The 15,763-nt window shown below is 41.5% G+C and overlaps 2 protein-coding genes across 2 annotated transcripts; both read right to left on the bottom strand.

The window, feature by feature from the left end:
- Positions 1-935: 935 nt before the first annotated feature.
- On the bottom strand, positions 936-3,365 carry LOC123988222. Its single transcript, XM_046287460.1, has one exon. The coding sequence runs from the start codon at positions 3,363-3,365 to the stop codon at positions 936-938; it is 2,430 nt and encodes an 809-aa protein (XP_046143416.1).
- Positions 3,366-3,642: 277 nt separating this feature from the next.
- Positions 3,643-4,596, bottom strand: LOC123988221. The gene has a single exon (XM_046287459.1). The coding sequence runs from the start codon at positions 4,594-4,596 to the stop codon at positions 3,643-3,645; it is 954 nt and encodes a 317-aa protein (XP_046143415.1).
- Between the last annotated feature and the right edge of the window lie 11,167 nt (positions 4,597-15,763).

The following is a 15,763-nucleotide window of genomic DNA, read 5'->3' as shown; positions in this document are numbered from 1 at the left end:
GTGTACTCTCGAAGTAGTTTGGTGTTGTGAAGCATGATATTTGAAATATTTACAGTGGTTTCAAGAAAATTTAGGTATGAAGCAAAATGAGACCATCTTTTGATCAAATTCAAACATTTAAGAATTGATAAACGTGTATATAAGTGAATAAAAACCTTGAAACAAGCGAAATTATTGGAACGAAACCAAAGAGGTTATGTGAAGTCCAGAGAGTAGCCGAGAGTCCGACGACGTTGATTGGCTGGGAGTCTGGGAGTCCGGGAGGCAGATAGAGTAGGGTTAGATGTTGATATATTCAGACCGGACTCCCGCGGTATTGCCATTTTTACTTCAGCACGGCTAGTACTATACTCTGTTCAACGAGACGAGTCACCAAGTCAAAACAAACAACTCCCTCGCTTTTCACGTGATCGGCTCTGCGACTGCTGTCATTGGCTGCCACATGCTACAACTCAGGGCCAAGTTATGGTGGTTCCTTGCCGAGGGCCTCTGCATACAGGGACAGGCAGAACCAAAGAATTTTACGATGCGATTTGGGGATCCGGAACCCGTAAGACGGCCCTGCCCTGTTCACGTGCACGTGTTTATACTTGGTGACTCGTCTCGCTGAACAGAGTATAGAGTCGGCTGTGGCGCGAGTTGTATTGTATTGTATTTCAGTTTTCTTGGGCTTTGCCCAAGATGGCGTTTCAGGGGGACAACGCCCCCTATATAGCCAAGTTACAAAAGCGCCAAATATAAACTTTTCAAATCATCATACATCTCATTTCATACCTTAAACTGCGAATAAATACATAACATACTTAATAACACATACCATACTCCATCTGTTTTTTAATATATCTTTTCTTCTCATTATAGTCCTCTCATTACTGTCATACCTGTTGCATAGCAATAATACACAACTAATATGTAACATTACTTTCACTTTATGTTTAAATAACTTTTCCCAGTTTGTTTAGGAACCTGGCAATGCGCTTGATTACACCTAGGTCACCCTCCATTAGCATTTCTATTACATCTGCTCCCTCCGGAAAGCCTTTTGAAATTAAGAATCTATCAAGTTCTTCTCTATTTTCCCAAAACCTATCGCATTCCCATATGACATGTTCAATAGACTCCAATGCAGCACCGCATATACATCCCTTCATATTTGTTAGATTTTTCCTAAATAACGATTCTCCCAAATTAAAATGATTTGCCCTAATCCTGCTTAGTTTAACTAGGTCACCCCTTGCTATTCCATTTATCCCATCAAACCAAGGTTTTTTTGAGCCTACATTATTTTTTTCCATCCTGAAATACTTTATTCCCTTGAAATCCCCCTTTCTCTTTGCTCTATCATAGTTTCTAACCCAGGCACTATTCATTATGTAGTTCATTGCATCCTTTTCCACTATTCCATGTTCATATGTCTCCTCCCCATAGGTGGCATCCCCCGCTATTATATCGGCTCTCTCATTCCCCTCAATGCCCACATGGCTGGGGATCCATGCAAAACCTAATCTGTTCCCTGAACAGGGTAGGCCCAGAAGTTGGTTCTCTGATCTTTTGTATTCAAGTTCTAGATTCATCATTTCGTTCACAATTTTCTTTATCCACGGGTTATCCCCCATCCTTCTAGGAAAACCCATTAGTTTTTTTAAAACGCTAGCAGAATCCGTAAAGATTACTATTTTGCTACTACCCCAGTTTGCCCTTGCTTTTTTCACAGCCTGTAGAATTGCAAAAGCCTCCGCTGAAAAAACCGACGTGATTTTGTTTAAGGCCCATGACTCCTCTTGCCAAACCCCTTCCCTATCTCGATATACCAAACCAGCCCCAACCACTTCATTAAAGTCCTTTTTTGACCCATCCGTAAAAATTTCAATTATCTCTTCGTCATTTATTCCCGGCCATAATCTTTCTTTTACTTTTATAGATAGGCTGGAGTCGGAGAAAGTGGCCGTTTTCCTTTCTTTTCCTGACTCCCAGTCCACTAATATTCCTCCCTTTTCCAAAAAATCTCGTTCCCTATTACTCGACTCCCTATCTACCCCTTCCTTCAGAATTCTACCCGCAATTCCTTCTGCTTTGTACCATGCTCTAGTCCATGGATCCCATTCCTCAGTCCCCACCTCGTCTCTTACCACCAGCGATCTCAAGAGGGCTTCAAATACTACCCCTTTTCCTCTTGTTCTCTGTCTCATTACAAACCTCTCTAGTAGAGCCTCGGCCCTAGACTCTAGGTCCATTATGCCCGCCTCGGTGTTCATAACATTTATTGGTGTGGTTATTCTATATCCCATAGCAATGCGAATTCCCGCATTGTGCAACCTCATAATCTTTTTTAGTGACTTTATATTATCCCAAAAATAAACAAACAGGCCGTATTCAATTACAGATCTTATCAAACCCTTAAAGAAAATCAACATTGTTCCTGGTTTTACTCCTTTCTTAATACCCACTATGAATCTTAGAATATCCAGTTTCTTTTTAACTCTATCTTTTACCATCTCTATATGCTTCCTGTAATTTAAAGCCCTGTCTAAGATCATTCCCAGGAAAGTGACTTGTTCCTCATTTTTAATCCACTCTCGTCCTATCCTAAACTCACCTTCCATCCTTCTTTTGTCTCTAGACCTTGTGAAAATGACTACTTTTGATTTATCCTCTGCCAAGCTTAGCCCCAATTTATTTAGATTTTTTAACAAAATGTCCACTGCCCTTTCAATTTTCCCTTTCATGTTATTTAAGTTATCTCCCATTACATAGACTACGATATCGTCCGCATAAAGCAGGACCTTAACCCCCTCCTGTTCCATACCTCTGCATATTTCAGAAGTATAAATATTATACAATATCGGGCTAAGAACCGATCCCTGTGGTAGGCCTCTTTCAACCCGACCATGAATCGCGTCTCTATACTTCCTACTGCACAGGGCTGACCTATCCTTCAGCCAGTTCGTCAAGAAGTTAATTAACAATTTAGGACACCTCCTTCTCTTCAAGAGATCTATCAATTTGTTATGGTTAACATGATCATAAGCCGATTTGACATCTACAAAGACTCCACATGTATCTTTTTTCTCTCTAAAGCCTCTTTTAATGTCTATGGTTAGCGCTACCAGATTATCCATGGTAGATTTACCTTTAGTGAAACCACTCTGTCTATGGTCCACAATTTCCTCCACATCCGCCCATTCCCCCAATCTGTCTTTAACCAATCTTTCCAAAATTTTTCCTAAACAACAAATCAGTGATATGGGTCTCAAAGCCTTCTTCCCCGGTTTTTTCAGGAATTTTATTACCACCCTCTTCCAGGCCTTTGGAATACATCCATTTTTCCAAATCAAATTAAATAGATCTAACATACGTTCCCTCATTCCCCTACCCATTTTTTTGATAAGTGTATATGACACCCCATCCTCCCCCGGTGCCGATGATGTTTTAATTGAATCTATAATTTCTTGTATATCTCTTTCCTTAAAAGGCTCAAACACTCATGCAGCGAAAGCATCCCACGCACCGGCTTTCTTTTCTTCTATTAGTTTTTTCATTTGTTTTCCAATCTCTCTCATCTTAATCCAGTTCTCCTGGTTCGGTCTTTTAACGAAAGCTTGTACCGCTTTTCTCCTAGTTTTTTTAGCTTCATTACATTCCTCATCCCACCACAATTGTTTTTTTTTGTTCAGTCCTGTCAGGCTTAGTCCTATTGTTCCTTCTCCTACTAGTCACCTCGTCCTCCTCCTTGGCCCCTCCTGATTTCCTGATAGCATTTACTATTGCATCTGTGAGGTCCTTGCACCTTTCCTCAACAGCCCCCGCAACCTCTTCTTGTCCTACCTCTCCCCACCTTTCTATCAGTTTTTCGGCCTCCTCCTCTGTAGTGATGGAGAAAAGGTCCCAGTTTATTTTATCCTCCCTAAACTTTCTAGTGGAATTTTTAAACTCCCTTATTCTCTGTAACTCTTCATTTCCCAGCATCAGGGTTATAACCTGATGGTCTGACCCCATAGTCTCATTTTCTTCGCTAATTGTTGCAGTTTCCATTACATAGTGGGATCCAATAAACAAATCTATATTTGATGGTGGTCTCCCACCCGTCCCAATTCTCGAATTTGTATGCGTATTCACAACAAATAAATCGTTTTCCCTAGTTACCTCTTCCAATAATAATCCCTCCCTACTATCCACAGCACAATTCCAAACCTTATTTCTAGCATTAAAGTCCCCCATAAATATTGTCTCTACGCCCTGTCTTTTATTTTTGAATAACCCATTCCAGTCCTCCTTCAGCCATCTCCCCCCTGGTCTTCTATATATCAAGATAATATCCCAAGTGCTCCTATTAGAGTCTACTGATATGCCTAGGATTTCTCTGCCCGTACCCCTCCACTTCAAGTCCTTCCTTATTTTATATTTTACTCCTCTGTTAATTATAAAAACTAAACCCCCACCCTGTTTATCCTCCTTCAAATCGCATCTGACTACATCAAATCCCGGGATCACGAATCTGTCTTTATTTTTAAGCCAGGTTTCCGTGACTCCTAATATATCAAATTTTTTTATGACTTCCTTAAGCTCACCTAGTTTTCCCCTCGACACTTCTAGCATTCCAGGTTCCCACAACAAACTTACCCTTGGTCGTTGAGATAGCCATTTAAGAAACTGATTTTTTTCCCTCTCTCTTCTTTCACATCTTTGTATCTTATATACTCTCCTTCAATCCTTCTCCTTAAAACCCTCCACGCTTTGCAACAGGTTAGGCAGTAATGAGTCACAAGCCTACAAAAAAGTATAATTTTAATAAGAAAAATAATTGTCACTATTACACAGTCTTTTTTTATTTTATCATATGTTATTATATCTTAACCCTAAACCATCACCCATCAACAACAAAAGACACAAATTTTTTTTTTGGTTACATATTACAATATCAATACCTTCAACTCCTTCTTTTCCATTGTTAACCCAGTACATGTTCTTATCAATTTTCCTCCTTCTTTTCTTACAGACTTTACAACGACATTGCTTACCCGTTAACTCTTTCACCTTGCTTTGTTCGAAACCATCATTCCACCTAGGGTATTTCCTTAAAATTTGTACGATTCCAGATTCTTGGGTGGACCCTTTCGCAGTCTCTTTATACCTTATAATAGAGTAACATAATACCAAACTGTTATAATCAGCCATTAAAATTGGCCAAAAATAAAGTCTTTCAGCCTCACTCCGTATTAGGATTATAAAAATGAAAATGAAAATGAAAATAAAACTAAAGTAGTATCTTATAACCTGTCACCCAAACATCTATGTTTAGTGGTCTTTTTACCCTAGCATTAAACTTAAACTCGAACCATACTTTACAAAACAAACTCGCATACACAACCACACACAAGTCAATACTTTATCGTCCCGACGCTTCGTCACACTCAACTATATTTCTATCACAGACTCTACCCTCAATTCTTTTCATCAATTCCTCTAGTCTACCTCTTCTGTAATCCTCTTCTTGATTGGCTCTTTCTCTTGTCCATCCATAGTCTTGATGGGCTCGAGCTGTCATTTCCTCCATTTCTTTTTCTTTTGCTTCTTTTTCCTCCTTTTGTTTTTCATACCTTTCCTGTCTCCTTCTTAATTTTTCCTTCGTTTTTTCTGGAATAGGCACATGCCAGTCCGGCCTATGTTTTGTGACGTTCCAGTATATATATTCCTCTTCTTCCGTCCTCTGGTTTGTATTTTTTTTATCATTTAAGAGCTTTTCCACCTCTTGCTCATAACCTTTATCTGCTATCAGTCTCGTAAGGTCAGCGAGAAACTCTTCCTCTCTTTTTTTTTCCAATTGGTTAATCAACCTTTTTTGTGCTCTTTGTTCTACATTGCTGATTCTTTTTATAGCCCTTTCCACAGGCAGGCCATTTCCATATTCATATTCGGCGTCTTCCTGAAAGGTCCCATCTTCCTCAGTTTGGAGCGCTTCATATGCGTTAGAAATTCGGATAGCTGGGCTTTGTGATCCTCTACCACTGGTCAGTCTAAATCTTTCTTCCTCCCCTAATCTGCCTCTACCTCTTCCATATCCTCTTCCTCTTCCTTTTTCTTGAGTCGAACTGCTTCTCAGGTTGTCCTGCTCTTTTTCCTATCTTCTAACCCCTCTCATTCCTGCGCCTGCTTTGGTTTTTGCTTCTCGTATCTCCTCCAGCTCGTCGTTTAAGGGAACTTCTTTCACTTCCCAGTATTCCGTCCTCCTCGTTGTTAAGGATGGGAGGGATGGGAAATCTCTACTTCCCCCATCCCTTCCGACCATGTCCTCATCCCAATCTTCGCCTATTTGTCTGGCCACTATGCCTTTGGCCGTTACATAAGCGACATTTTTATATGCCATCACCTTACGAATCGCCCTCTCACGTTGATACATCCAACAGGTCTTAGACAATGATGTATGCTTCCCCCCACAATTTAAACATACAGCCGATTTCTCACAAGTCCCATGTTCTCGTTCCAAACATACCAAACATTTCTTAGGCACTTTACAAAACTTTTGAATGTGCCCATATTCAAAACACTTATAGCATTGTTCAACCTGTTCTACATATGGGAACACTCTTAACCCCACGTGACCCGCACCAATTTTAATCTCCGTTGGAAGCCGGTCTCCCTTGACCGTAACTAGAATTGCGACACCCTCAGTCCATTCACTAACACCATTATTGTATGTCTTTTTCCTCAGCCTTTTAAATTCAAAATCCCCTTGGCCGGGCATCACAAAATCAATCAACTCTTCTATTGAATCTTCCCACTCCGTTATCACACCCTTTCTGAATCTTTTCCTCTCCGGTAGGTAGGCTTCAAACGGCGCTCCTTCCTGATCCGCCATTTTGAGTATAGCGTTTGCTGCCGCCATGTCGCTAAAAGTAAGTTCGGCTTTATTGTATCCCACCATTTTTAACCCGCGCAAGAAACGCGCCATTGATCCCAAAATTTTGTAGATTTTAATTATATTGTTTCTTTTAAATTTGCTAGAGTTTACTTTTTTAAGAGCCATCGTAATCATATATTCTCGGCTCTTCAATTCCTCCAAATACATTTGTTTATTCTCACCTTGTCTTCTAACACCTTTTTTTTCCTGACTCTTTCTTAACTCTGTCCGTTTCTTCTGATCTTTATCGTCCTTATTTTCGTCGTTCGTTTCTGTGGGGTCACTAGCAGCCTCTTCCTGCTGCGTGAGTGCTCCTTTATCCTTTTCAACTATTAGAGAAGATAGAAAACTTGTAGGCTCTTCTTCATTTCTCCTTTCCCTTTTATCTCTTTTATTACCTTCCAATATTACAGTTGTTCCTTCTTCGGCGCCTCTCTTCTTCGCTTTTCTGTTTTCTTCACACACGTCCTTCTCGTCCAACGGATTCCTATGAGAAAGCAACGCAGCTTTTTCTTCTTCCCTCCCCTTATTCCGGGCAGGGGTACCAACACTTGTTAGTGCTGCCCCCTCTGGGCTCTCCGACCTCTCCCTAGTCTTTTCTGTCGCCCTTTCTTTGTCTTCCACCTCAATGTTTTCTTTCACAATATTTGTTTCCTCCAAGTTGGCACTATCTAACGGCTTCTTATTTTTTATAAGGAATTCAAAGAATTCCCTAGCTTCCACGTCCTCGTCCAGATATTCTGCTTCGAAATCCTGTGACCCACCTTTATTTTCAATGTCCATGTCCTTACTTTTCTTCAATCTTTCTCCTTCACTTTTGCTTCTTTCCTTTATTTTCCCATTTTTCTTCTTCTTTCCCTTCCCATTTGGGCTGTGTCTCCTCCCTGCGGCAACAGGCCGCCGCAGGGAGTTACCTCGTTCTCACTTCCTTCTATTTTTCTGGGATCCGCTTCTCTTGGCAAACCCCAATAATAGAAAACTCACTGATAAAAACTACCCCCCTAAGAAAATTTTTGTTTAAACACTACCACAGGAAAAACCTCTGGACAAAACTCCCTAAAGATTCTCCTCCTTTTTACACACGTCCGTTCCCTACGGTTGCCACCGTGGAACTCGGTGGCGCGAGTTAAGTATGGTCTCTCGTGAACTGCAGTATAGTTAATCGGCAATGGTTATGTTGATTCCCGTTGAATATTGTTTACTTGAAATTATCAAATGGGTTATTTGTCACAGGTTGCCGACGCCTGAACTAGGATCTTCCTAGTAGAAGAAAAGTTTTTAATTTTGCGCCGCCTCCGAAAAGGTTGAAATGTATTTAGTATCCTATTTAACGATTAAGGGGGTAGACACGTCACGTGACCTCTCCGATTCGGGACGTCGCGCGTCGGTATTACAGCAGTTTTTTCGTTGGGCCTGGTGGAGCCACTTGCGTGGTCTGTTACGAACTTGAAAGGTTTAATTCTCAGCTAGTGTGCGCGCAACACGATCTAGGAAGGCAACAGCATAGACATATGAAATATACACGGAGCCTTTCTACGAGGGGTAACTGATAATCGCGGTAAGGGGGAACTCATCTGACTTCGACTATTTTCGTAAGCGCAGGCTCGGGTATGTTCGGCTTTTCGCATCCGTACGATGAGTTGCATTGAACTTGTCGCAGTGAAGTTGGCTACAAATTCACTACGCATTCACGCCGCGTCGATGAGTGAAGGCGTGGCCAACTTCACTGCGACAAGTTCAATGCAACTCATTGTCAGTGTACATACACACATGTGAAATGTGAGCCGAATACTACCGAGTCTTGCCGGAATAAGTCGATGTCAGACGAGTTCCCTCCTCGCCCCGATTATCAGAGCCCCCCTTACCTAAAGTAGCAGTTTATGCTCCGTCTATATTTCATATGTCTATGGGCAACAGCGCCTCAAGTATTTTTACAAACACATTCAAACGCTCATCTCGCCAGAGGCATCGCGACGATCCGCCTGAAGAACGAAAGCGAAACATTGGCGCGTGGTTAGAGTGAGATGTAGGGTGATCATGCTATCTTTCTTTCATCCTAAATGATAGAATTGTCCCGCTCCGATAAGTTCTAACTGACCAAACGCGTTGATTTTATATGCCTACTCTGAAGAACCGAAGGAACGTGCTATCTGACAATAATTTTTAGAAAAAGTTATTAACTTCATTAAATAAATGTATTTTAATTAATAAAAGTACACAAGATATGTCATGCAATTGGGACGGGTTATATCTTGAATTTGGTAAGAGATAGGAAAAAGCTGTTCACGTAAAAGTTCAATGGTATGATAATGTTTATTTTTCTATGACTTTATTTTCTTCATGATGCACTAAAAAAATGCAGATGCACTTTTTATTTAAATAGAACTGCATTTTTTTTTTACTTGTGTCAGCTCCTTGAAACATTCTGCATAAAAAAGTACTATGGTACTATTAGAACTAATAAATGGAGGGACCTTGCGTCTATCCAGTAAAAGCTGAATATATGCAACAGAAATTGGGAACCAGACGTTGCATATATCCAGCCGAGGTGTTGAATCTCGGATTACACGCGACGACCAGCCAACACGATATAGTTTGAATGGGGCGCTGTGAAAAATCCAGGCGAGCGGCAGTCAAATCTTAGCGAAAAGGGACAATCTCAACATTCAGAATGAGAGAAGGACAGCATGACTGTAGTGCGTCTCACTCAGCGTTCGGGCGATGTTGCCTTTTTCGCTTGCCTTCGCAGCACAGTCGAGTGACGTAATCAAGTTAACGCTTGATTCTGACTACGATTCCAAATCGGCAGCCTTTCTACTTAGATGCCACCTTATAACTACTAGCTGAACTAAATTTGTCACGTGACTTGCTCTGTAGTATCCAGATAATGGCGGAACTCGTCTTTGGGAATGCTTTTACGGGAATCGGTTATTCGTCCTTATATGAGAAGATCTTGAACTGAATAAGGGCTCATTCGAAAGAGGAATGTTCAATGAAGGGGGCTCAACAAATCGTTTTAGTTACAAAACTCTGTGGGATGATAAATAAATAAATAGAAACATCCACACTCTTACTATTACCGGCGGAAGAATTTATTTCCAATTCACAAGATCTCAAGGTACAAAAATATATCCGGAGACGCCCGTGACTTTCGTCCTGTACAATCGAGGCCCAAGTGAAGTCCTCGCACAAACCGGGGTCATATATATATCCAGTCAAAATGACAAGGACAGCTAGCACGCCACTTACCGAAAACGGCGCGGAAAACTACGCGGGAAAACTTTCCACCGATGTGGCCAACGTCCGCGCTCATTGTCCGCCAGGAAAAACCCAGGCCTGTGCAAGTGGTCACCAAATGCTACACTCGACCTTAACCAGGCTCGCCCAAGCCTCTCCTTCAAAAAGGCAATAAATTCCTGCAAGGGCATGGTAGCGACGAAGTCGCTACATCACCCCCCCCGCTAGAATACAACTTATAACTAAGGAAATCCCGCTTGAAATCTATCTGGAAACTTCACTCGCCTACCAGATCGCGTAATATTAGGCGCCGCACTGCGCGTTGGAACCGGTAATACAGATTGCTGTGCGGCTCTTACGGGGCTACCTGCCGGACACGGCACTGGCTCGATAATAGTAGACCCTGAAATCCTCGTAGGTATTATTTGTACCTGCTCTGGAGGTATCATAATTTCATCCGCAATTACAAACGCTGGCTTAACTCTATTGATCGAAACTACTCTATTCTTACCATCTATCCTAATAGTTATAATCTTATCCGTTCTATCCACAACCTCATACGGACCATCATAAGGCGGTTGTAATATCGCTCTCGGAGAGTCCCGTCTTAAGAATACATACTTACAATTAATCAAGTCTTTATATACAAAGATCCGCGAACTGCCGTGACGCGACCCCGCCACTGGTCCAATATTGCGGAAATGGTCACGTAACTCCCGAACAAAAACGGCGGTATCGCGACCATCCGCTGACGGAGATAAAAATTCGCCCGGCAACCTCAGGGACTCGCCGTAAACTAAATCCGCAGAAGTAGTCTTCAAGTCTTCTTTCCATGCTGAGCGAATGCCCAGCAAAATGGTCGGAAGCACCTCTGTCCATCGATTATTCTGATGGCACCGGATTGCCGCTTTAAATTGGCGATGGAATCGTTCCACCATGCCATTCGCTGCCGGATGATACGCCGTCGTGTGTAAATGAGTCGAACCTAACAAAGCATTGAGCTCCTTGAAGAGGTACGACTCGAACTGCCTACCCTGATCCGTCGTAACGCGTACAGGTGTTCCAAATCGGCAAACCCAGCACTCGAAGAAAGCCCTCGCAACCGTAACCGCCTCTTGGTCGCGCAAGGATATAGCCTCAGGTCATCGGGTAAAACGGTCAACGCAAGTGAGGCAATAACGGTACTCCTCGGAAACAGGTAAAATAACTATATCTAAATGTACATGTTCAAAACGACCTGAAGGACGGGAAAACGACCCGATCGGCGCTGAAACATGTTTATTAATTTTATTGCGCTGACAAGGTAAACAGGCACGGGTCCAATCGCGACAGTCCGTTTTGACAGACGGCCAAACGTAACGTTGTGTTACGATTTTGACCGTTGCATTAACTCCAGGATGCGCAAGACCGTGTAACGCATCAAATGCAGCACGACGAAAAGGTGCTGTAAGAAAAGGTCGTATCGAATCCGTCGATACGTCGCAATAAATTTTTACCGCAGAACCGGGAACAGACATTTGCTTAAAAGTCAGATCCGATCCGCCCTGCAACAACTCTCTCAATACAGGGTCCGCAGACTGCGACGCTGCCAAAGCCTCAAAATCTAATTTATTTTCTATTAATTCTATACGCGATAAAGCATCTGCAACAACGTTATCGCGACCCGAAACATGTCGAATATCGGTAGTGAACTCACTTATGAAGGCTAAATATCGGATCTGTTTTGGAGTATGCTTATCTGAACTATTGGCAAACGCAAAAATTAACGGCTTATGATCTGTGAAAATTGTGAAATGTCTACCTTCAAGAAGATGACGGAAATGCTTAACAGATTGATAAATGGCCAATAATTCTCTGTCAAATGCTGAGTAATTTTGTTCTGTAGGCGAAAGTTTTGTTGAAAAGAAAGCAAGCGGTTCCCACACACTACCGATACGCTGATGCAGAGCGGCACCGACCATAAAGTTCGAAGCGTCGCAGGTAAGGGCAACAGGTGCATTAGGTTCGGGGTGCACTAACAAGGTTGACCGCGCCAAATCATCCTTACATCGGTAAAACGCATCCCGAGCCTCTGATGTCCACGCAATGGGCTGATTCCCTTTAATATTGTTGACCAACAGGTCATTCAACGGTGCCTGAGCCTCAGCCGCCCTGGGTATAAAACGTCGATAGAAGTTTACCATACCCAGAAAACGGCGCAACTGTTTCGCAGTTACTGGTTCGGGATAATCTCTAATTGTTCTAATCTTTTCCTCACATGGACTCGAGCCGTCCTTAGACGCGGTATAACCCAGGAATTTAACGACGGATTCCCCGAAAACGCACTTCCTAGAATTAACTACTAAACTATACTGTTTAAGGCGAATAAATAAAATTTCTAAATGAGTTAAATGCTCTGATTCCGAACTGGACGCGACCACAATATCGTCAATATACACGTAACAAAAATCTAACCCCCGCAATACCTCATCGATGAACCGCTGGAACGTCTGAGCGGCATTACGAAGACCGAAGGTCATAAATGGAAATTCGAATAATCCGAAAGGGGTAGTAATAGCCGTTTTTGAAATGTCTTCTAATGCTACCGGAATCTGGTTGTACGCTCTAACCAAGTCTATAGTTGAAAATATTGTCTTACCACGCAAAGACTGAGCAAAATCTTCAATATGCTTGATAGGGTATCGGTCCGGAATCGTACGCGCGTTAAGAGCGCGATAATCGCCGCAAGGTCGCCACGCATCGCTTCCTTTTTTCGGAACTAAATGTAACGGCGAAGACCAACTGCTTTCAGATGGTCGCGCAATACCGAGACGTACCATATCTTGAAACTCCTTCTTCGCAATTTGGAGCCGGTCCGGTGCAAGCCGTCGTGGTTTGCAGGCAACGGGTGGCCCTGGAGTAGTCCTGATGTAGTGGCAGGTACCATGGTTTACCTCGGCAGGTGTTCCGCTCGGCCGAGTAATGTCCGGAAAACGGCGCAGCAGCTCGTGGAAAACGGACTCTCCTTGTACCTGCTTGATACTTGGTGCGTCCTCCTGAGTCGGTGCGCCCCTTGTAGACAGCGTCGTGGTCTGGTCGATCAGTCGCCGATTCCGCACATCAACCAGGAGTCCGAAATGGGCCAGGAAAGAACCAGGCCTGTGCAAGTGGTCACCAAATGCTACACTCGACCCTAACCAGGCTCGCCCAAGCCTCTCCTTCAAAAAGGCAATAAATTCCTGCAAGGGCATGGTAGCGACGAAGTCGCTATAACTCTTATAGTTACCTAAAATGTACTTGGATTCTGCGGGCGTATTTGCTCGATTTTACCGCTACTTTGGACACTCATATTATTAGATATCAACACAATCTCGTTAAACCATCGGTTGAGCCCCCTGCATTGGGCCTTTCTCTTTCGAATGAGTCCTCACCCAACCCTAAGTGTTCTCATATAAGGACAAATAACCGATTCCCGTAAACCCATTAATAGGCCTATTTTTGCCGGTAATGTCACCTCGCTGCATTACCCGTGTCTACCCCCTTAAGTAGATTTTATTAATAGCTGTGGAATACGAGTATAAATGAAATAGTAATTATTTTACACTTTTTAGTGAATTTCGAAGTCGGATTTTTTTTGTTAAAAAATATTTTTACACTGTATATGTAATTTCTCAGCAATACTCCTAAAGTTATGGCAAGCAACGAAAAGAGGTCGTGGTTACAGAAAGTATTTTACATGTGTAATAGTAAGATGATCTTGGGTTATGATACGCATGTAAAGTAAATAGACGGACTGTTCATTATTTTCATAAGGTATGATCAGAGTTGGATATTGTTTGAAATAATCTTGTGATAATTTGTGGTGATAATTAATATTTACATTATTTAAAGTAAAATAAATTGTTACTGCTCTTCTGTTCCCCTGGAATAAAGAAGATTACTTATAAAGATTATAATTTGTACGTAAGTGAAGAAAATATTTTATTCAAAATAATTTGAAAAGTATTGTCATTTCTGTCGCAGTTTTGATGATTACCCAGCATCGTTAAATACATATGTAGATGCATAGGCGACCGATGTATTTGAAATTTGTACGCGCCACCTTGACGCGGCTGATGCCGCGCGCCGTTGCAATACGTTCTTAAGGTGATGCTAGCGTCGAGCCCGAACTTCGAATTCCGCGTCGGTAAAACGGTCAACGTTTCATCGAAAATTAGACCGAACAGAAACTGATTTTAACGCCACCTGAATTATCGCATCCAACTAACGGCATGCTATGCTACGTCACTTTTCGCCTACACCTAAATGACACACGGATGCTGCGATAGTTATATGTATTATGTACGATGAATCAGACCAATTTTTGCGTGTCGCCGGAGAAACCTCAGTTTCTCGAGCGAGTTCGGCTCGCCTTTGATGTGGTGACAGCCGAGAATCGACGCAGCGACAGGGAAAAAAGCAAGTTTAAATACCCGTGTACGTGTGAGACAACACTAACGCAATCAAAATTTAAGATTAAAACCTTTTTATTTTTGAATTTTTTTAAATGAAAATGTTACTAACGTATTTGTGAGATTTTTCTCATAAAAACAAGATCAAACATGACATAATTTGAATTATAATTATTTATTTACTTATTTATATTCAAATAAGTAAAAATAATGTAAATTATATGGTGTTTGGTCTTATTTTAATCAGAAGAACCTTACAATTACATTGATAAAAGTTTTATTTAGCAAAAATGAAAAATAAAACAGTTATTGTTGAATTAATATTGTATCACTCAAATGTTTTTTCTCAGGCCCTTTAATTCTCGGACCTCTTTCTCTTTCGCTATTTGTCCTCTTCTACGTTCGCCAGCATTGAAGAACTCGCTCCAGCCGTGTTGTTCTTCCAGCATCACATTTTCGTTACCTATTCATCCAATATTTGGGCATAACGCAAAATCAGGAGAGTCCAGCATAATATCACATTCTATGCTGAAAAAACATACTAACTTATCTGTCTAAAATAATTGTAATAACTCTGGCAACAGATTTATTTTCGGGGTGCTTTTCATAAGTAATCAGTATTTCACCAAATTGTTCAGAATATCAATTTTTATAACATATCAAAAAATCATTGAAATCGGGAAGAACGTATTTGTTCTTCCGTTTCACTAAAAAAAAAGAATAATAATAGCAACAAAAAATAATGATAGTACGTCTTGTGACACATGGGTTGAAAATCGCTATCCTAGTCGATAGAACGATGCCACAGCCGACTCTAGTACTAGCCGTGCTGAAGTAAAAATGGCAACACCGCGGGAGTCCGGTCTGAATATATCAACATCTAACCCTACTCTATCTGCCTCCCGGACTCCCAGACTCCCAGCCAATCAACGTCGTCGGACTCTCGGCTACTCTCTGGACTTCACATAACCTCTTTGGTTTCGTTCCAATAATTTCGCTTGTTTCAAGGTTTTTATTCACTTATATACACGTTTATCAATTCTTAAATGTTTCAATTTGATCCAAAGATGGTTTCATTTTGCTTCATACCTAAATTTTCTTGAAACCACTGTAAATATTTCAAATATCATGCTTCACAACACCAAACTACTTCGAGAGTACACAAAATTTATATCACATTTATAACAATTTTATACTA

This window comes from Osmia bicornis, chromosome 10 (genome assembly GCF_907164935.1).
Source record: "Osmia bicornis bicornis chromosome 10, iOsmBic2.1, whole genome shotgun sequence".
NCBI classification, from domain to species: Eukaryota; Metazoa; Arthropoda; class Insecta; order Hymenoptera; family Megachilidae; genus Osmia; species Osmia bicornis.
The sequence above is the reverse complement of the archived record's forward strand: the minus strand, read 5'-3'. Positions and strand labels throughout refer to the sequence as shown.

What these genes read in the sequence shown, in the direction of transcription:
- LOC123988222 (XM_046287460.1), bottom strand. Translation starts at nt 3,365, where the DNA reads ATGAGGGAACGTATGTTAGATCTATTTAATTTGATTTGGAAAAATGGA.
- LOC123988221 (XM_046287459.1), bottom strand. Translation starts at nt 4,596, where the DNA reads ATGCTAGAAGTGTCGAGGGGAAAACTAGGTGAGCTTAAGGAAGTCATA.